The sequence below is a fragment of the Mastigoproctus giganteus genome, chromosome 10 (assembly GCF_048544385.1).
Source record: "Mastigoproctus giganteus isolate SK-2022 chromosome 10, ASM4854438v1, whole genome shotgun sequence".
NCBI lineage: Eukaryota > Metazoa > Arthropoda > Arachnida > Uropygi > Thelyphonidae > Mastigoproctus > Mastigoproctus giganteus.
The window spans coordinates 142,970,562-142,994,539 of NC_143584.1; the positions used below are offsets into that span (position 1 = coordinate 142,970,562).

General features: G+C 35.6%; 1 protein-coding gene across 1 annotated transcript in view; it reads right to left on the bottom strand.

Annotated features, from left to right (window-relative positions):
• LOC150079329 (116 kDa U5 small nuclear ribonucleoprotein component) overlaps nt 1–23,704 on the bottom strand; it is a 330,420-nt gene extending 306,716 nt beyond the window's left edge. The window contains exons 1-2 of the mRNA XM_090383490.1: nt 23,598–23,704; nt 9,614–9,788 (exon numbers count right to left, since the gene is read on the bottom strand). Of these exons, the coding sequence (XP_090239616.1) occupies nt 9,614–9,733 (120 nt within the window). The 5' untranslated portion in view covers nt 9,734–9,788; nt 23,598–23,704. The remainder of the gene's footprint in view (nt 1–9,613; nt 9,789–23,597) is intronic.
• Nucleotides 23,705–23,978: the final 274 nt, after the last annotated feature.

A 23,978-nucleotide genomic window follows, 5' to 3' on the forward strand; every position in this document is an offset into this window, starting at 1 on the left:
AAAATAGTATCTCCTGTTAACAAGTGCAGACTATGCTGAGAAAATTTCTTCCCCATGAGCCTTACATATTCTCTCTCTCTCCAAGGCATGACTGATTCACAAGGCTCTCATCGTGTATTCTTTCTCTTTCTCTCTACAGACACATCTGGGAAGAATTATAGATACTTTCAAATTTAATCTTAATTCACAACTTAACCTCTGATACACAACTTAACTTCTAATATGCAATGTAGAAAACAATAAAGAAACACAAATCCTCATTCTGTACTGTATTTTATGCAATATTATATTTTACATTAAGATAATCTCTCCATTGGATTGGATTAGTCTCCTTGTGTTTTTAAGCATGTCACAATCAATGTCTACTCTAACCTAACATGGATTTACTTTTGGGATAATATATACCTAATTTGTTTTGCAGGTGTATCAGTTATGCTGAAAGAGTATGCTATGATCATTATCAGTGATTAGTGATCACCTAGAAAATTTTTATTTAAATCCATATTTAACTCCATCAGAACAAATAAAATATGAATTTTCAACAAAAATCCACTAAGCGTTTATTTGTATATTTCAATGTTATAATTAAATTTGTCATGCTCCTAGCATTTATGGGAAAAACTTTTCAAACTTTCCTCAGCAACTATTTGAAGCATTATCAGAATGTTCTATTTGGATATATAAATAGAAGAAATTCCTGCAGGATAGTAGATTTGTGAAACTAATGAAGTGCAAATTTGTTATTTGTTATTTGGTTTTTTTAGGAGCATTAGCAACTAAGGCCATATTGCTCCGGGATATGCGGTGGTCATTCCCTGACCTTTCCGCATCCTCCGTATTCGGTGGTGACGGGCTCAAACCCCGGTCTAATCAAGAAGCGTGTGCTACGCACTGCTGCTCCTTCCCACCTGGCTACGGAGGTGCCTCATGAAGTGCAAAAAGAAAGGCTTTCTTCTATGATAACACATATCTCTTAGACAATACACTCATCACCTTCACAATGAGTTGCCATGGCATTGTAACTCCAAATAAATCAAATTTGAACTGTATTAGAATAACAGTTTCAAACTTTGAAACTGTTATTCTAATTTGGAATCAGAATGTCAGTAAAACATCAAGAGCAATAAATGGGAGGTCCTTTTGTACTATGGTAGAGGAACCTGTGACAAATGGAGCTTACAACTTCATTGTAATACGGTATGTGATATCAATTCTCATTGAGTCATTTGATAAAAAAAGAAAACATCCATGTTTAGGTTACTTGCAAGCACACACATTATGCTATAAAAAACATATCATTAAAAAATTATTTATGCAAGGAAATGCAATTTCTCTTCATTGCTTTTCATATTCTAACTACAGATTGCTCAAAAAATGAAATAAAAATTTCAGAGGCTCAAAAGAACGGAATTCATGCTTATGAAGTGTGCATGTAATTGTAGCATATCAGTTTATGCCTTAATCTGGAATAATCCTTTGTTACTGGAAATCAGATTATGTGTGCTAACTCATTCTCTCATTGGCAAAACTTAAGATGTTGCAGAAACAAGGTTATAACTCATCCTTTCTTTCCAACCTTAGGTGGTCTATGTTAACTACTGAGAAGTGATGTCATTTCTGGTGTTGTGACACTGGAGTTAGGTGGAAATTTCAGGAGTGAAGTCAGTTAATGTAAGCTGATTCTGTCCTGTGGTCATATGACAATGTTCTTTCACCATTTAGCAGTCAATGCACTGCTAAATGGGGAAAGAACTGTATAAAAATTTATTCCATGTACTCTGCAGTTTTATATTTATCCATAGAGAGAGTATGTGATTCTTCCAGTTTAAAGTACCATCTGCATCAAGGAATGGTTAGCTATTTCAGAACTTTTCACATATTTCAGTCAAATGCTGTTTTGGTAACCTTCCTTTCTTTTCTCCAACCTTCTATGTCTGAACCAAAGCATATCAGCCCGCTTACAATCCACCTGTGTACTGGGCCTCTGGCCAAGTTTACATCCTGATTGTGGAGATGAAAAGCTGCTTTAGATTCTTCTGGCCTGCGAAATAAGGGTTAATGTTGTATTTCCTGGCAGCTCTGGCTAAGGAATTGCTGATATCAGGTACAAATATCATGTTAATGTATTAGGTTTTGGTTTTGCAAACCTATGGTGGGCAGGGCAAACTGCCTCTTGGTGTTGGTGATTGATGGGAGTATACGAAATGCCTTAGGATAATCATTCTGCAGAAGTATGCTCTTGATCATAGCCAAATTTCCTGTTCTGATTCTAGCCACTGGCAAGTCCTCAGAACCCTCAAGGTTTTTCTTTTTACTGTGGTTGCTTTTATGCTATGCAGACAGTTGGATTTAAACTTCAATAGGCTGTTTGTGCCTGGGTTTGTGGTAGACTGTAGTACATATGGTGTTATCTAGTGTGTTGTAGAGCCTAACATCTAAGAATAGTAGGCAAAATGGACATAGTTTCAAGGGTCGAGCAGAACCAGTGGTTGCCCACAACTCCACTATCAGTTCTCTTGTGTTGGGATACAGTTCCCTGTAAAAGCCAGAAAGTGTAAGTGATGTGCTGCTAATGTTGTGTAATGAGGGTTCTGTTGTTGTCTAAGAATAAGAAATCTAAAATTAAGAGGAAGTTATTATTTTTTCAATTTCAAGCTTGAATTTTTGGTGCTTGTTGTTCACACAGATAAACAGGTCTTCTGACCCTCCAAGATAGGGCTCCAGACAAGGAGAGGGGCTCTCAATACTAAGGCTTTTGGTTTGTGTGCAAAATTCATCTAGTAAGGTAGTGTTTAGCTTTGCCAAAAAAAATGGCTATCAAATCTAAAATACTGTACCTTGTTTAATTAGTGGGAGGCTATTCAATGCATATTTCATACTCTATCAGATTGGATAAACAGTTTTTTGTTTCTTATAATGAAACATTTGTAAAGATGGCAACAATATTGAGGCTAGATACAATGACACTGTTGAGTTGGATATTAGGGAATCTGAAAAAGATCCTCACAGTTCTTTAAAGTACTGGGATTCTCGGGGATTATACTGGATAACAGGGAGTCAATCATTTGACTATTACCTGTTCTGGTGAGTCTAATAGGAATATCAGGCAATAAACTGACATTCCTATTAGACTCATCATTCACTTTATGAATTTGGACATTGCCAAATATAATGGGGACTTCAGAGTTGTTGAGAATGAGTTTGTCAAATGGTGCTTGTCTATTTTTTGTTGGGATATAAGAGGTTTCAGTTGTTCTTGCAACATTTCTCAAGTTTGGCAGAGGGACTCTTGGCCATTCAGTAGTTCAATATTTTACTACTATAGTTACTTCTATCAATAATTATGATGGTACCTCTTTTATCTGCCTGGATATCATAATGCATTGACCTTGTTTTAATGATTTGATTCTTTTGATTTCTGTAGTGAGCTGGGAGATGTTAGGTTGGTGTGTTTCTTCCTGATGTGTTACAATTGATTTTTTTTAGAATGCAGGTGCAATTGGAGGTGAAGGCATCCCTTGCCACAGGGCCAGAAATTCTAGATGTCTGAAATCCAAAGAAATCCTATCCCAAAACTGAAAATAATGGCTTCCCCCCCCTCCCATTCACAGATGTTAGGTTCCACTGCAACCCAGACAATCCCCATATATACTACATGTGCTCACCTACCTATGAAATTTTGGAGATACAAACAAACCTGTTCGTCAATGTCAGCGCATGCACAGCCATCACTGTTCATCAATTTGATAGGTTAGAGCAGGGATCGCCAAACTTCTTTGACCGTCGACCCCTTCAAGAGTTTCTTGACTTTTTATCAACCCCCTCTATTTTACTATTACGTAATTATAACAGGACAAGCAAAAAAGACACTTATATGAGTTTTTAGATTGTTTATTTTATAGTTAGTGTTTATTGTATGTATAATATAGTATATATTATTATATTGGCTTAACATTACATATTTGATAGGAGGGATAAATAAAATATAAAACATAAAATTTAATTTTATAATAAGATAACAAAATAACAATAATACAATCTTCCTTATATATATGAAAATAAGACTTTTATTAACTTAGTATATAATTTACTAATGTTGTCAATGTGAAGGGTGTGCTTCATGACTCTTGACAAGATTAGCAATGTTGGGTTCAAAATTAGTAAGTTTCAGCCTTAAATCGCCACAGAATTCTATATTTAGCTTATTTCTTTATTTTGTTAAAATGGAATTAACATGGCTGAAACCAGCTTCAACCATGTATGAGCTTGGAAATGCAAGCAAAAAGGGGAGTACCACTTCAGAAAGTTTTGGATATTTTTCTACAACATTTATATTCGTTCAAAAGTAACTTAAAGTCCTATTTTTAAAAAGTGTCTTAGCTTCAAGGTCAACTGACAATTCAATAAGTTCATCTTGTAAGTTATATTCGATATTTTCAACATCTGCAGAAAATGGCGTGATAATCCAACCTGGAATGTGCATGTTTTCAAAATCTGCAAAGTGCAATTTAAAATCATCACTCAAATTTTGAAGATGTTTTGTGTATATCTCTAAGTCTTCATCTTTAACTTCTAATTGCCGTAGATTCGAAAAGTACTGAAAATCTTTTCGTAACAATAATGATTTAAATAAGGCTAACTGAGCTGGGAAGCCTAAAAGAATCGTCCAAGCTTGAATAATCGTGACATCTTTACCTTGTAGACAGGTCTACGTCATTAAATTTTGAAAATAAGTCCGCCAAGTAGAAAATATGATTCTTATTTCTCTTCAGTTCATCACTCAAAAACAAATTAACATCTGTAAGAAACTCTAGGGTTGAGTAGAACAACTCAACAAATCTTTGCAGACATGCACCTCTAGACAACGGTGCATTATGGCCTTAGCTGCCAATGCACCATAAAAAACCAAATCAAATCAAATCAAACCTCTAGACAACCATCTTACTTCAGTATGCAAGGGTAATTGGTTTGATACTTCATCATTTTTTTCACAAAGTTTGGCAAACAATCGTGATTTAAGAGGATGAGCTCTAATTTGATTAATAGATTTAATACACTCTTAGAGTAACATGCAGTTCGTCAGAGTTTTTGCCACCAAATGGTTTCGATGCAACACACAGTGACTAGTATACACTATGAACTTTTTCTTTCAGAAAGGCAGCGAAACCTCGATAACAGCCCACCATTGCAGGTGTGCCATCTGTGGCTACTGCTGTTATATTAGTAAATGTAATATCGTACTTATTTAAATATTCCTCCAATCGCTGAAAAATTGTCAACCCCGTTCCATCACTTTCAAGATATTTTGCAAATAAAAATTCGTCAATAATTTGATGTTTGGTTTTACTATAATATCTTACATAAGCCATAAGAATAGACAAACTATCGGATGTAGATTCATCAAGTTGGATGGAGAACTTACTATTTTTGAGTTCTGATACTGCAGTTTGTTCTACATCTTCAGCCATTTCACCAATACGCCTTTTCCTTTTCACGGTATTCACACTCAATGGTAAGCATTTTAAAACAGGGCCAGAATCTTTTTTCATTATGGTTTCAATTACTTCTTTGATTGCGGGTATAACAATGTCCTCTGCAATTGTATATGGTTTTCCTTTTTTTTTTTGCTATATTAAAAGAAATATTGTAGGAGGCTGTTAATCCTTGTTTATTGTCAGCTTCAGCACGTGCTTTCATAAATGATTTTATAGTTGGTTGATGTGTGTATTTCTCTTTCAGTTCTTGAAAAAAGTCAAGATCTTTATCTTTCTTATCAGGATGGAGTCTTTGAAGATGATCTTTCATTTTTGCTGGTTTCATTGCATTGTTACTAAAGGTTTTTTCACAAAGAAGACACATAGGCCTCGTTTCGTTTGTCAAATATTACCCGTACAATGATGTCTTATATTTTTCTATCAACCCCCAATCGACCCCTGAGCCTGAATCGACCCCTAACAATGTTATATCGACCACTTTGGTGACCACTGGGTTAGAGCATATCACATTTAATGTACATACATAGTTGGAATTGTTTGCAGTTATTTTTTATTTGAACAATATGAACCCATATCATGTCCAATAAATGCAAGACTAAGAACGCTGAAGTTTCTAGTAAGAAGCATTGTACAATTGCGATGGAAAAGAAATAAATAAATAAAGAAATGTGAGAGTGGTGAGAAAATAACAGACGCATGTATGTATGGCATGAATTGATCAACAGTGACAACGATTCTGAAGGACAAAGAACGAATCTTGGAATGTGTAAAAAGTGCTGTGCCAATGCAATCAACAATCATTAGCAAGAAAAGTGAAAAAGTCATGGATGAAATGGAAAGCTTTTGGTCATATGGTTAGAGGATAAGAATCAATATCAAATGCCTTCTAATACTAATTAGCCTTCTCTTGAATTAGTCTAATACTAATTCAAGAGAAGGCTAAGAGTTTATTCAAAGATTTGAGAGCCAAGCAAGGCAAAAATGTTTGTGATGAAACATTTACTGCAAGCCATGGACAGTTTCATAAATTCAAGATTCGTTCAAATCTACATAATGTCAAAATGAGTGGTCAGGCAGATAGTGCGTATACCGTAGCTACAAAAGAACACAAGAAAAAGGGTTATCTACCTCAACAAATTTTTAATGCAGATGAAATAGGTTTATTTTGAAAGAAGATGCCTGATAGAACATATATCAGTAAGGAGAAGAAGAATATGCCTGACAGAACATATATCAGTAAGGAGAAGAAGAATATGCCTGGTTTAAGGCTTCAAAAGACTGAATCATTCTCCTATTTAGTGGAAATACATTAGGAGATTTCATACTCAAACCCCTTATTAGTTTATCATTCCAAAAATCCAAGTACTCTTAAAAACATAACCAACTTTGCTACTGTAATCTGGGAAAATAACACCAAAGCCTGGAATTACACTTGTTTTTTTAAAGATAATTTTTACCACCATTTCTTTCTTGAGGTTAAAAAATATTACAACAAGAACAAGCTATCTTTTAAAATCCTCATTTTGCTTGATAATGCCCCTGGGCACTCACAAGATCTGGATGATTTTCATCCTAACGTTCAGGTAATCTAATTGCCTCCAAACACCACCTCAATACTTCAACCAATGGACCAAGTGATTCCATCCTTCAAGAAATATTATCTAAGATGAACATTCAGACAGGCAGTAATGGAGTAACAATGAAACAGTTTTGGAAAGATTACAATATTTACAAGGCCGTACAGAACATGAATAGTGGTGCATGGAAACACTTATGCACCATGTTCATTAACAATTCTCATCTCACTGAGGAAGTGGAGGATGAAACTATATATTAAAGGATCTTGTCCAGCTGAGCTCACAACTTAAACTAGATCTGACAGAAGAAAAATTTAATGAGTTGCTATGTTCACATATCCAAGAGTTGACAAATGAAGATTTAATGGAACTAGAATCACTGATGCTACTTAAGAACAAGTTGAAGAATGCAAAAAATTTACCATTAAGCAGATGGCAGGGGGCTTTAGTTTGATGGATAAGGCACTATCATTATTCGAGTCCCAGAATACAAACTTAGATTTATGAGGGCATCTTGTTGTTGTTGTTATTTGGTTTTTAGGAGCATTAGCAACTAAGACCATATTGCTCCGGGGATATGCAGTGGTCATTCCCTGACCTTTCCACATCCTCCGTACTTGGTGGTCACGGGCTCAAAACCGGGTCTAATCAAGAAAGTTTTCCACAGCGTTTTTCCTTTATGACTTCCCTTAGGTTATACAGTAGGGATGCATATGACTTCCCAGTGATTGTCTGCTTGTGTTCCAAGTAGTGAATGTACAAAATTCCTTCAGCATCCCAAAAAATGGTGGCCATCATCATGCTAGCCAAAATTTTTTGGGTGGGGGAGAACCATTATGCTTCCATTGCATTGATTCTTGCTTGGTCTCAGGATCCCAGTGAAGAGCCCATGTTTCATCACTCATAACAATTCTGGAGATGAAAGTTTCAAGATCCCTTCCATAAAGCTCTAAATTCTCCTCACAACACCATACTCTAAATTGCTTCTGCACAGGGTCAGAAATCTGGGGACCCACCTTGCACTGACCTTAGTCATCCCCAAACGGTCATCGAGAGCAGTTATAACTGTTCCCTCATATATATTGCATTACCTAGAGATTTGGAACACCTTTACACATCTGTCATTCAGCACAAGGGTTTCCAAAGCTTGGCACATTTCTGGAGTGGTTGCTGTCAGAGAGTTTCCTTGATGTGGATAATCTTCGATGAGCTCTCTACCCTACTTGAATTATTTTGACCAGAATTTCACCTGGTACTCTGAAGGTACACTGTTGCCAAACACAGTCACCATTCTTTCATGAATGGCCTTTGGCCCATTTCCTTCTTTGGTGAGAAACTTGATGACTGAACGATGTTCCAATTTCAGCAAATTCATAATTTGATACAGGTGTTCCTCCTGCTTTCTGTTACAGCAGCACAACCTAAAAACATAGTGGGATCAAAATTAGTATGATTCAAGATGAGATATGTAGGAACATGATAAATCATGAATCATTGAAATTGGAAGTCCCTTAGGTAAATAACTTATTGAATGCCCCACATACAACTGAATAATTCAATCCAGAAATTTCCACCTATTCATAGTCCAAAGCCCACAATAGCAGAAATGACTTCAGCTCTCGAAGTAGTTAACAAGGACCACCTCATAACCTCATTCCTGCAATGTCTTTGATCTGCCAATGAGAGGATGAAGGAATTACTGTATAATATGTTTGCCAGAAACAAAGGCTTATCCTAGCCTTTCCAAGGTAATAAGAGAGGCATTCCCTTCGTAGACACCAGTGATGTCAGAATGTTGTCCACATTCATCAAAGGCTATGGCATAACAGCAGAAACACTATTCTGTACTAGCTTTTACTTTATTATACTTTACTTATTTTAAGAGTTAATTTAGTGTCAAATTTTCTGAAATGTTTTATTTGTGCAGATTGATTAAAATCGTATATTTAATACTAATCACTGCAGTATCAGTATTTCTTCTTGAATTCAATGTTCATTACTCACGTGATGTAAAAACCATACATAACCCTGATAAGGAGTTATAATTCTATTACATAAAGGCAGCCACACATATACAAATAGAGACGTTACATCTGAAAAAAAAAAAAAAAAAAGAAACTTTTTGAAAATGTCCAAAACAGTGGTGAGGATGACAAATGTTAACTATACAAAGTATAAAGGGGGGCTTCATGCAAACTACAAATCTTGATAACTAGGTACCTTAGAGGGAAGCTGATTGAGGTTTAATGCTGAAAGGGTTAATAAAATAAATGGCCAAATTTTCACAGCATTAAATGATAATGAAATCAGAGTGCATAAATTCAAACTAAGGGTGAAGAGTTGGGTTCATGTTAAGAATTAAAAAACAGACATTGCAGTAGGAATTATAATATTTCTAGAACATTCTAAAACAGACATTCTAGTAGGAACTATAATGTTTCTGTACATTCTAAAACAGATATTCTAGCTTTCTAGCAATATTCTACTATCATCTACCATTTAAATAGTTAAACAAGGAGAGAAATCAATGAAAATTATAACCTCTTGATATTCTGTAATCTCATTATCTTGTCTATCATAAATTTCCTCCTCATCCTCTGAATCACTTTCCAATTCTGGGCCTATATAATTCCCAAATTCATCATAAAATTCTGTATCCATTTTGAAGACAAATCAGCCAGTTTTATTAAATTCAATCTCTATATTCTTTTAAATCCTGCAAAAATGCATAAAATATATAATTATTATTACATAAATGATAATTAAGTAATATATATTAACAAAATTTTACAATACATTACAAGATATTACAATACATTAAAATATAATCTAAACAACAAAAAACAATATAATTATCAATTAAACATATTCCTTCACAGAGTGGAAAATCACATGTCTAACCATATCAAAAGCCAGTAGTTACCAATCTCTTTTGTGGAAATAATACTCAAAGATTTGAAAAAGACTTACACAGTATAATAAAAATTTTGTCTCTACAGCAAAAATGTACACAATCCCAATTGTTTTTGGGATCACCTACATTTTTTACCAATGTCAATAATAACTTTCAAATTTCTATCTCATAAGAAAATTTGTCTCAAAGAACAGTTTATTTATATATATGTTTTAAAGGAAGCAACAGTTTAAGATATTATTAATAATAAAAATAATAATGAATTATGGACCTGGGACACTGTTATATGCAGAAAGTACCCAACGACCATAATTTCTACATAAGTTAGTAGTCGTGAAGGGCAATGTGCTAACGTTACCGTACTAGTAACACTAGTTATGGAGAACAAAGAGTGAACGGAACTGAAATCGCTATCACGGTGAACAAAGAAGGGAGCTAAGATAAAGGAGAAGTAATAAGGAATAATAAGAATATGAAAATATCAGGAGCCCCAACTTCATACATCATTACCTCCTGATATCTTCATATTCATATTCAGATATACTGATGGTTTATTCGTAGAAAATTGCCCCAACGTCATACAAAACCTTGCCAATACATACCCAACTGAACTCACACTAGAAAAAAACGAATGATAATAACAAAACTGCTAACTACTTGGATTTGGATATAGACGTCAACAACCCCTACCCCACTGTCAATATATATAATAAGCGAGACGCCTTTAACTTTAATATATTCAGCTTCATGCACTGGCATTTGAATATTTCCAAAAAAAGTGCATGCCAACATCATCTTATCACAAATCATCAGAATAGCCATGCTATGCAATAACAAACAACTGATAATGAGCAACATCAGAAACCTTTACAGCAAACTTCTAAACAACCAGTTTCCAGCAGCCTACTTATATTACCACATCAAAAAAAGCTCTCAGTATAATATCAAATATAAAAAATTGATCAACTGTACCATTGATATCGATAACATCATGCCTAACTGATATTCCATAACTGCTAGGCTTGTACATATGTATAGTCAATACTCCCACCCTCTTTGGGGTCTTACAAGCGTAGAAAACTTGTACCCCCCCCAATTGGCTATCTATAGGAGTATTCTTTTACAATTTATATTTTATTTATCTCCTTTTTATTTTTTATCTTCATATACCATACAAAAACACCTGAAGGATGCTCACAGAACTATTTTCAGGGTCCTACTATAGGAACGGGTATAGCAACCCTGAACTGCCCTAGCACTATCTTTTTGCTTTAGTACTCTTCACGCTTTACTACCCCCTATATTTTTATTTCTCATAGGCCATTAGTTTACCGAACGCAATACCCGAGATGCTCCTTTTCTGATTTAAAACACTTTCCTCGCCTATACAAAGTTCAGCAACTATATACCGCTACTTTGCTAGCCTATTATTCTTTCTATCCTGGGACGCATTCCTTAAAACGTTTAACCCTACCACTTTACATTCGTAACAAAATTGGTTAAATTAATTTTAATTTACTGATTTACTACTTTGCTAATTTAATTTAATTATTTATTTTAATTTATTTGAATACATCTCCAACCTGTAACACATGGGGTAACTAACCCAACCTAATTAATTCATTTATTTAATTTTAAAACTTTCCCGATTCCTTACACCAGTGGTCACCAGTCTATACCACATACTGAAGCCCACATTCAGTCTAAACATTTTATTTCTCCACAGCAGTACAGATCGCTACGCCCCCATGTAAGTTATCCCATTTCTTGCCCTTTATGCTTGCTATTCTTTTAATCTTTACTTCCAGCCTCTGTCAGGTCAGACATGAAATATCCCATCCATCCCAGATATAATTCCTTATTACTTCTCCTTTATCTTAGCTCCCTTCTTTGTTCACCATGATAGCAATTTCAGTTCCGTTTGCTCTTTGTTCTCCATAACTAGCATTATTAGTACTGTAAAGTTAGCACATTGCCCTTCACGACTACTAACATATATATATTACTAAGTGTAGAAACATTAAAATTTCTAGCAAATGTTCAAAAACACTGTTTTTATTATGACACAGCTTCCATGCTATTGTTTTTTGTTTATCTTCAGCTAATGGTGACATGTATCTAGGATGTGTAAATCAACCATTCTTTGGCTATATATGTGAAGAATTCAGAAGAGGAATAAAAACTGTAAATATAAAGTTGGAGGATACAGGTGCAACAACCATGAAATATAAATTTAATTAAGAATCTAAAAGAATAGGCAAAATTAAGAATAATTAACATTACTCCACGAAGAGCAGTGTCCATTGATTACCACTCTCTGCCATCTCCCACTCAACAATTCCTTTATCCATTGCAGAAACTGGCCCTTGATGCCACACTGCACCTATTTGTACAACAGCCTTCCATGGGCAACAGTATCAAAAGCTTTCCTGAAATCCAAGTATATGATATCAAAATTATTTTTTTCATCCAATTCCTTTGTGACCACATCATTGTATTTGGTTTGGTTTTTTTTTTTAGGGGCATTAGCAACTAAGGCCATGTAGCTCCGGGGATATACGGTGATCATTCCCTGACCTTTCCGCAACCTCCGTATTTGGTAGTCATGGGCTCGAACCCCTGTCTAATCAAGAAGCGTGTGCTAACGCACTGCTGCTCCTACCCACCTGGCTACGGAGGCACCGCACATCATAGTATCCAACCATATTGGTCAAACAAGACTTCCCCTTAACAAATCCATGCTGTGTACGAATTATTACTGCAGTCTTGTCTAGATAATCCTGCAATGCTTCTTTAACCAGTGAATCCATTATTTTCCCTGGAACAGAAGTCAAACTAAAAGGTCTGTAATTACTCATGTCCCTCCTTTGATCCCCCTTTGTTGTTGTTGTTTGGTTTTTAGGAACATTAGCAACTAAGGCCATATTGCTCCGGGATATGCAGTGGTCATTCCCTAACCTTTTCGCATCCTCCGTATTTGGTGGTTAAGGGCTTGAACCCCGGTCTAATCAAGAAGCGTGTGCTACGCACTGCTGCTCCTTCCCACCTGGCTACGGAGGCGCCCGATCCCCCTTTGTGAATTAGAGATACATTTGCACATCTTGGACTTCCCCTGAGTCCAAGGATGCTGTCATAATTATGGCCAAGGGTTTGCTTACTTCCTATGCCACCTCCTTAATATAATTGGATAGATCCCATCCATCCCAGGTGCCTTTCTTATGTTTAACTTCAACAATTTCTCCTCCACTTTTCTCTCAGTTATTACAAAATCATTTAACTACTGTTAGAGTTTGATAAACATCTGGCCTACTCCTCCATGAATAACTCCTCATGTGTGAATGTAGATGCAAAATACTCATTTAGTTTGGCAGCTACCTGAGAATGATCATCTACAGTAAAACCATTGATATCAAGTGGACCAATCTGATTCATCCCATTCCTTTTAGAATTTATATAAGTAAAGAAGTATTTGCTGTTTTTCTTTGCATCCTTTGCCAAAGATTTCTCGTAATCTGCCTTCACTTGCCTAATCTCCTTGTGACCTGATTACAAACTAGCTTATATCTACCATAGGCTTCTGTGTCCCTGATAATTTATATGCATCCCATGCATTTTTCTTCTCTGCCATGAGTCTCATTAGTTCAGTTGACATCCATTTGAGCCTAAACCTAGAGCAGTATTTCTTAGTTGAAACAAAAGATCAAAAAGCCTAGTAGCTTCCAAGATTACTACTTTCCATTTAGAATTTGCTGTTGGTAACATCAGTTGATCCCACTGTATAGAATTTAAAAAATCTCTGAGACCACTGTAGTCACCTTTACAAAAGCAAAAACCTTACCCTTGATGGTTACATCTTTAAGTAAATCCAACATCAGCAGTACGATGTGATCACTGCCACCTAGTGGTTCCTTTATCTGTAAATTCTTAATGCATAAATAATCACTGCTGATAATCAAATCAAGAATGTTACTCCCTCTGGTTGCCTCTCTAACATGCTGTAGAAAACAATCATCCAATAAATCCACAAAAGCCTTGCTAGTGTGCGAGTGACCAACCCACAAGTTCCAGTCAATATCTGGGAAGTTAAAATCCCCCATTATAAGACACACTGATTTACTGCCCCACTATTTCTCTGTATAACTGTTCATTGTACTCATCAGAGTCATTAGGCCTATAACAAACTGCTACTCTCATTTTTGTTTTCCCAGTGCTTATGTCACACCAAATAACTCAACATTGCACTATGTCAACTGGATGTACTTCCTTAGATTTTGTGTTTTTTAACTAACAGCATAACCTCCCTCCCTATCCTGTCTATCCTTTCTGTACACATTGTACTCAAGAAATTCCAATTCTGCACTCCTTATATCTGTGTGACACCACATCTCTGATATCCCAACAATATTTGCCTTTGATGTCTTGACTAGCACTTCAAATTCAAATAACTGCTCTAATGACCCTCTTTCACTGACTGAGAATCCAATCCATAGTTTTGCTGATGACAGTACTCTACATTCCACCTGTCAGTTTTAGAAACCTTGACTTACACAAACAGTCAGATCAAGGTTTCTCAGCTTCTCAAATATCCACCATCAATTCCTTAAATTTACAGGTAATTGTCCAATGAAACAAAAAAAAAAAAAAAATTTAACTTCAATCCTAAAACTTGGTACTGTCTTAATTCTCACAAAAATGAGTCTACTGCTCCTATGCTTTTCTTCAATAACATTTGGGACCATATATCTCTATTAGGGATTGCCTTGACTTCCAATCTCTCTTGGCATAAACATATCACAAATGTTGCTACCTCTGCATCAAAAAAACTGGGTTATCTTTTTTGCTCTCAGTATTAATTTTCTTCTAAGGCACCTCCGTCGCCAGGTGGGCAGGAGCAGTAGTGCATAGCACACGCTTCTTGATTAGACCAGGGGTTTGAGCCTGTGACCACCAAATACGGAGGATGCAGAAGGTCAGGGAATGACCACCGCATATCCTCAGCCCGAACAAAGGGTGGGGGTTGGCATCAGGAAAGGCATCCAGCCGTAAAAATTGCATGCCAAAACAATAAAAACGCTGACCCCATATAATAATTGGAAAAGGCGAGGACAAAAAAAAAAAAAAAAAATTAATTTTCTTCTAAACAACTGCTCTCTGTATAAATCTCAAATTCACTTATCATTTGTAATATTCCCTACCATGGCATATTGTTCCCACATCTGGGCTGGTGTCCCAAAAAACCTCTCTGAAGACTCTGAGCTCTAGTCAAAAGAGAGCATTTAGGTTAAATGACCCATCTCCTACAAAGTCTCCCTACTCTGTGTCGCAGAAATTCAGTTTCTAGAAAACATATTAAAGCCATAAAATAAGTCTTTAAGTGTTAATTGAGAGAAATATACACATAAGTCATTACAAAAATGTTTATCCTTATGAAAATGTTTTTTTTTTTGTTTTATGAATACAAAAACTTGTATATACCATGTAAATTCTAGACAAACATCTCGCAAATATCACTTATTTAACCCCTCCACCACATGTACTCTAAATAGAATATATATACTCATTTGCATCTGTCAAACACCTCTGATAAAAATTATTTTTATAATTTATATAATTAATTTAATTTTTAGCATTTTCAATGAACTGAAAATGGTGTTTTTTTAATTATGATTTACAAAACTCAATTACAAATTACTGAACGAAATGAGAGAAACCAAAAATAATAATAAATGTTTCTATGGTATTCCTTGGAATTTTCAAGGTCACTTAACGCTGAATTAAATTGAGGTTCACATCACATCTGACGGACGCCACGGTGGTGTTCACATCTCATTTCTGCAAAGCTGGTGAAACCACAACCATACAAGGAAAGAAAATAAAAAGTTTAATTAAAAACAAAAGTTGAATATCAACTTTTGGTCTAAACATGGTCTAACTGACATAAGCAGCCTATAACACCAGAGGAAGAAACCGGTATTTTGAGATAATGAAAGTATTTTTTTTTTTTTTTTTTTTTGTGTTCCTCCACAGTATTCCTATTTGAGTATTGTTTGTCTCTCTTGTTCTGCATTGCATGCCTTATGTAAATTATCAGAATTAATGCTCCAATATCAATTCTGGTAAGCAGGTAAATCCTTCGGTCCTTGAGACTGTCACAAACATTCTCTCATAAACGTCAAGATGGGCTTGCTACCTGGGTGTCTAAAATGCTGACGGAACTGATATTCAGGTGACATGCCACAAGTCAAGTGGATAGGAATACTGCGGAGAAACAGTTAAAACAAAAAAAAATTAACACACCTCAGATCACAACTTGGTGATGGTCTCTTTTCCAATGGAACCTTTCAGTCATGGCCATTCTCAACCTCATCTTGTTTGGTATTACAAGAATGCAAAATGAGATGATCTGCGAGATTTCTTTTCTTCTTTTCCTTGGTCAAATTACTGTTTCAAATCTTCTGATATCAGTGTTTACACAGATTGTGTCAGTGAAATTATTCTTGTAGAGATAGAATACTTTATTCCACACTCACCTTAAAATCAGGTCCTTTATCTCAACCTTGGTTTTCCAATAAATATGCTAAGGCTGTTCAAGATAATGTTGCATATCGCAATTGGCTTGTATCCAAATTTCCAGCTTAAATTAAATTAAAATTAAATTAAATTTTCTGTTTATACTCCGGGACAACCAAAATGGTCAGAAGAGTTCACAAGATAGACAGATTACAAGAAACAGCACTGTATTCAGTAGTCACAGGCTTGAACCCCAGTCACTCAAGGCACGTGTACTTTTGCACTTGCGCACCTGACCACTAGGCTACGGCGGCCTCGTTTCTGCCTACACCAAAGCTCACAACAATTGTCAAGCAGTTATTAATCTATCCAAATTTAAATTTTAAACAAGCTAAGAGTAGAAAACTTGCTTCTTGTCCAAATAGTAGTTGAGCAGTCTGGTCTCTTGGCAAAGCTACTGGCTGTAGGTTTTGTCACTTTCCTATTGTCACTTCAGCCAAAGATAAATCTGGCCAGTTAGCATCCTATTTTCCTTCTAACTCACGTATTAATGATCTTGGTAAACTACCTCCTACCATTCCCAGTACAATGCACAATTCCATTCAATGCTTCCTGTGGTCTTCTGTCAATAAGATGTCAGAAGGATTTTGAACAATCTTAATGCCAAGAAGGCTACAGGTCCTGATGGTATTTCTCCACATGTTCTCAAAACCTGTGCTCTTAAGCTTACTCCTGTTCTGTGTCACTTTTTTTCACTTTCTTATTCGAAAGGTGTTTTCCCTTCAGCTTGGAAATTTACTCATATCATATCCAGCTAGTTCCTAAAAAGTTGACAAATCCCTCCCATTGCACTTAATCCTACTCTTTCTAAAGCAATGGAGAAATCAATTAACTACCAATGCTTATAAACTATCTAGAAATCTTCCATCTGATCAATGACCACCAGTATGAATTCCATCAGTGTCAATCCACTAGTGACATTTTGGCTTATATTACCCATCTATGGACAAATTCAATGGAAAAGTTTAGTGAAACTCAAGCAGTTTCTCTTGACATGATCAAAGGCTTTTGATTGTGTTTGGCATAAAGGTCTTCTAAATAAGCTTCCATCTTATGGTTTGCAAACTGTTTTTTGTAATTGGGTATCCAATTTTCTCTCTGACAGCTCATTGAAGGTAATGGTAGGTGACTCTGTCTTCTAACTTCTCCACTAATGCTGGTGTTCTCCGAGGTTCGATTATTTTTACCACTTTTCCTCTTATATATTAATTACCTTCCAATAACTAGAAATCCTATTAATAGTTTGGCTGTGAGAGCATATTGCATTCCACCTTCCGGTTTGAAAACCTTTCCCTCCACAAAGAGCTTCAACTTCTCAAATATACACTACTAATTCCTTAAATGCTGATATCCAAGTAATTCTCCAGTGGGTCAAAAATAATTTAGTTGATTTCAATCCTTCTAAAACTCAGCCTTGCCTTATATCTCACAAAAAAAGTTTCTTCTGCTCTTATTCTTATCTTCGATAACACTCAGATTTCTAGACAATCTCACACATCTCTATTAGAGATTACTCTGACTTCTAATCTCCTGGCATAAACAGATTACAAACTCTGCTTCCTCTGCATTGAAAAAACTAGGCTTTCTCTTTTATTCTCAGCAGTACTTTTCTTCCAAACAGCTGTTCACTCTGTACAAATCATAAATTTGCCCTACCATGGAATATTGTTTCTACATCTGGGACGGTGTCCCCAAAACCTCTAGATTCCATTCAAAAGAGGGCAGTTAGGTTAATTAATTACTCATCTCAACCTAAGTATCTCCACTCTCTGTCTAATAGATGTTCTGCCTTCATGCCTTTTCTATAGATACTTCCATGGGCAGTATTCTTCTGAATTGCCTTCTATAATTCCCACTCTCTCTTCCAAATCAGTCCTAACGCGTGCTGCAAACATTCTTTTACTGTCCAACTTCAAACTCACAGAACAAACTTTTCCTCGTTTATTCTTCAACTTCCATTTTCTGGAACAACCTCCCTTCATACATATTTCCTGAAAATTACAATCTATAGAAATTCAAGTCTAACATCAACAAGTATCTTCTTTCATCTTCTCAACCTTCAACCCACGCATGGTATTAATTATTATAGGTTCTAATACCTCTTGTGCTTGGGGTTCTCATTTTAAAAAAATAATAATAAAATCAGCAGAACCAGCATATACCATTGGTTAGCATGCGTAGCCACAAGTAAGGAGATTGCAGGTTTGAGCCCAAACACTGCCACAAAAAATGCACAACATCATTGTGAACTGTGGCACTGAAAATCTGACTGCCCTTTATAATTAATTCAAGATAATATATATTGTCATAAATAATTCATAAACTCCCCTGGCCTGAACCATCTATAGCAGGGCCAGTTAACCTTTCTGAGAATATATGACAATTGCTGATAGGTTTATAAAAAAATTTTGCTACATGTTTGTGCACTGCTAAGTTTCTAGGTAAAAACCTTGGGGATAGCAGCGTAAGTCACATATCAAGAAAATCTCGCATGCCACCTTCGGCATGGATTCCGTAGATTTGCTGGCCCTGATCTAGAGAATAAATAGAAACTGATTTTTATTTATATTTACATGAGACATTTAAGATGTTTATCAGCACCAGTTACCAGACAGCAAGCTGTTGTTGTTGTTGTTATTTGGTTTTTAGGAGCATTAAGACAGCAAGCAACCTGCTTTCTAGGTGTTCATGCTCGAACTGCAACAGCCTGCAAGAGAGAATACCATTAGTATGTTGAAAGACATCGGGCAACTTGAGTGTAACATTTCTTACAAAACCATATAAAAATCAGAAAATAGGAAAAAATCTTGAGACAGCTAATATCCACTCAAAGGCATGAGCCAAGTGCTAAGGCAGCATTTCTCAACTTGTGGTATATGAAAAGTTTGAGGTTGTGGCCAATACAACCAAAATTTTGAAAAAATATTTTTGTTTTTAGTTTTAGTTAACAGTACTGTTATTTTTGTACTTTTAAATATCCCAATAGGATTCTCACCTCTTGCACATTTGAACAACGGCTGCCATAGGCAAGTGGATAAGTATGAGGGCACAAAACTAAGCATATTTCAATTACTATGGTCCAAGTCCATGTGGGTACTAATTATGATCCTATTCTTGTATTCTCTCTATCTTGTGAACTCCTCTGACTTTGTGATCCCAGAGTATAAGCAAGATATTTATTTATTTATTCATTCATTCAAGGGGAGAACTAAGTTTTTGTGATATATTTTTAGTATTAAGCAAACAGCAATTTCAGAAGAAATTAAGATGCAACTTTTTGAGCTTTCAACTAATAGTACTGAAGATACAAAGCATGGAAATGGATGACATTCCTGTGTTTTCACAAAAATTAAATGGTGAATACATAACTGAGTAAACAGGGACCTCACAGAATTCCTTCCATTTGTACGAATCTATTTGCATGAGGCAAGTTGATCTGACAGAATTAAAAAAAAAAAAAAAAAAAAATTTAAGAAATCATGTCTCCAGAAAATTATTTAAAAAATGATTTATCACCGATCGGGGGCATAAGTTCTAGGACCGTAAGTGGCTCGAGAGTTTGCGGATCTGTTCCACAGGGAACATTAATAGAGATAGAGGAACGCGGATCCATCCCCTCTTCGAGGCTACTATCCTCAGAAGGGATGAACGGTTTCATATGACCCACTCCCGAGCCACTTTCGGTTCCATAACACAAGAGAACGGAACACATGGGAATGAAACGTGATGAGTACCGTGAACCCACTGGTATTTAAAGATGCACCGCAGAACAAAGAAAAATACTGCTGAAGAAGAAGGCAGGAGCCTTCGAAAGCTACGGTTTTATCACTTTTAATTTAGTATATTTTAATGTATTTTATGGTTTTACTGTTCTTAACCCAGTATATTTTAATGTATATTTTATATATTTTAGTTGTAAAGTTAAATATAATTTATTGTGAATACAGTCAAATATAATTTATTATAAATACATAATTATCAAGATTCCGGTTTTCGTTTTCGTTGTGTTTTATTTCTACGTAAGGTTGGTGGAAAACATTTAAAACTACAATATGAATATATACGACCTCAGAGGCCTGTTTGAAGAATTTCTTCTTCCATCTTTCATATATGCACATATTAAAACATGGGCTTAAGTTTATCTATTTTCTTTTTCTATTTGCACAATTATAATTATGATTGCCAGTTTATAGGTTTACAGCCTCTACTTATAGCACCATTTTGTTTAAACCAACAAATTACAATAAAATGTATAAATTCAGTGAAATAATAGAAAGACAAAAAAAATTGTCTCCAAAATGTACCCTTTTTTCTTTTTAGAAAAAAGGGTACTTTTCAAAAAAATAAAAGGCTAAACAGACACACCAAGTATTTACAATTCGAATTCTGTAATTGGAATGAGATTATACACTTTGGTATCCAGCAATACCCCAAACAGCACTGATAATTGGTACAGAAACTGTTTAGTGTTATGTGAAACCATGCTGATTTGAGGTATAATTATAATGGATTTTAATTGAATGAGTACCAGAGAAACAGTCTATAAACAAATTATAATAAATCTATAAACAATTTGCACTTGATAACCAATTAAAAGGATTTGAAATAAAAAATATTGCAAAAATTTTATTAATGAAAAGGTAACATCGTGAGAGTTAAGAAAGAAGCTTTGTTTATTTAGGTATTTCAATACTGAACTCTGGTGAAGTTGTCTTCTTTTTCTCGGTGTACAAGGCTTTGTAGCATCGAATCCCATTTTGTAATATTTGCCATATCCTGATGCTACATTCAGCATTTGGATCTCCATTCAGGCCAACGTCAACCCCCCAAAAAACTTTCTCCAATTCTTCTGTTGAAAATTCTTTTGGTGCCACTTCAGAATTGTTTTCCTCCTCTTCATATGCAATTTGCTTGTCAATTGCACAGCGAGTTGAATAATGTAGTAGTAGCAGTGGCATGTGATGCAAGAAAGCAAGTGCATGAGCTTATGCAGCATCAGCCAAAAAAAAAAAAAAAAAAATTCACACATACATTTAAATGTTTGTCCAGTTCCTCCTAAAATTTATTTAACCTATCAACTTCCACAACAACAGATGAAACTTTGTTCCGGCAATTAACCACCCACTGTCTAAAGGCAAATTTCCGCACATCTATTCTACATCTGTCTTTCCTTAATTTGAATTTATGCCCCCTTAGGTTCGTAATCTGAACAAGTGGAAGAATCCCATCAGAAATCAGCATGCTCAACCCATTCAAGGCCTTGTACACCTCAATCAGATCACCTCGCAAGTGCCTAGTCTACAGCTGCTGCAATTTGCAGAACTTAAGCCTCTCCTGGTAAGAGGTTCCCTTCATTCCACTCACCAATCTTGTTGCCCTTCTCTGTATATGCTCAAGCAAATCTACATCCTTCCTAAAATGAGGCCTCCAGACCTGTACGCAGTACTCAAGGCATGGCCTGACCATTGTCTTATACAGAGGGACAATCACCTCCTTTTCCTTGCTAGCAAAATTCCTATATATCATTGACAAAACCCCATGACCTGCCCTGGCAGCCTGTCTGCATTGCTCAGAAAACTTCATATCTGACTGCACAATTACTCCCAGGTCTTTTTCATTTTCTACCACCTTAAGTGTAGTACTACACAGTTGGTACGTTTCTCTAGGGTTACTTCTACCCATACGCAGTACTTTGCATTTGTCAAGGGTAAACTTCAGTTGCCACTTCTCAGCCTATATGCCCAAATTTTCAAGATCCTGTTACAGTAGCACACTGCCATTACTGTCATTAACAACCCTGCCAACCTTTGTATCATCTGCAAACTTCAACACGAAGCTTGATATACCTTCATCAATATCATTGATAAATATGCAAAACAACAGTGGGCCCAACACCGAACCCTGTGGGACTCCACTAATAACATTAGTCCACAAAGAGCAGCACCTATTGATTACCACCCTCTGTCTTCTCCCACTCAACCATCCTTTTATCCATTGTAGCAACTTACCCTAAATACCATTCTGCACCAATTTGTACAGTAGTCTTCCATTATGATATCAAAATTATTTTTTGCATCCAGTTCCTTTGTAACCACATCATAATATCCTATCAAATTTGTCGGACAAGACTTTCCCTTAACAAACCCATGCTGTGTCTGAATTATTGCTGCAGTCTTGTCTAGATGATCCTGCAATGCATCTTTAACCAGTGACTTCATTATTTTACCAGGAACAGAAGTTAAACTAACTGGTCTGTAATTACTCATGTCACCCTTCGATCCCCCATTGTGAATTGAGAATACATTTGCACATCTTCAGTCTGTGGGTACCTCCCCTGAGTCCAAGGATGCTTTCATAATTATGGTTAAGGGTTTGCTTACTTCCTTTGTAAGCATGCATATGTAAGTTATATGCATGCGAGACAGTGTAGTTACATACATTGGCAGTGTCCAGAGTTTCGAATCCAAAATTCTGATCTTCGCATTGTCTTCGGCAACTGGCTGAACTTGCGATTCAAAACCAGTGAAATCATTTGCCAAATGGGGCAAAACATGTTGCCAAACAGAACGCATATTGTTGGCAGTGATTTCTAGCCAGGATGCAAATATATTTTCAGTCGTATTTAAAGGGGTAAAAAATAAATTGTGAAATGAAAAGTTTGAAAAGCTATCAAGTCGTCTCGTCAGGATGGAATTAAGAATACTGAACACTGTTGCAGGTTGCCGCTAACTGCCTGAGGTGTTCCATGTGAAACAATTGAGTAGTCACCGCAGCATGTAAGTACACCTAAATGCAGCATATATGAAGAATACGCGTCTAGGCTATTGCATGAGTTTTAATATGTACAATAAATTTTGGATTTAAACTTAATTGAAAACCGTGTTATAATGAGACCAGTGCTAAGCGAAGCATTGCTGTACTTAAATAATTATTATTTATTGAATAAAATAACCTCCTAAGTTTCAACTTATATATAATATATATGTTTAACACTGAAATAAAATATATATATAAACACAGCACTGAATGTCTTAAACTTACTAAAACAATTTAAATATCACAAGATGTTTGCAACAACCGGAAAGACCCAATACACAAAATCATTCAGCACTTGACCACTAAAACAACCACCACCAACAACCTATACTAGCCACCTATCGACGCTTACAAGTTAATTTTGATTATCGTAACAATTAAATAAAAATTAATTTCACATTTCAGAAAAAAATAAATACAGTAGAACCCGGATAAGAAATTCTCGCATAAGAAGTTTTCCCCAGTATTAGGTTTGGTTTCTTAAGTACCAATTTGAACTCTAAATATTGAAATGTATTATTTTACCGGGTAAGAAGTTTCCCGGGTAAAAAGTTTACACTCATAAGAAGTTCATTATTATTATTGTTGCTCTTACATTATTTCTCC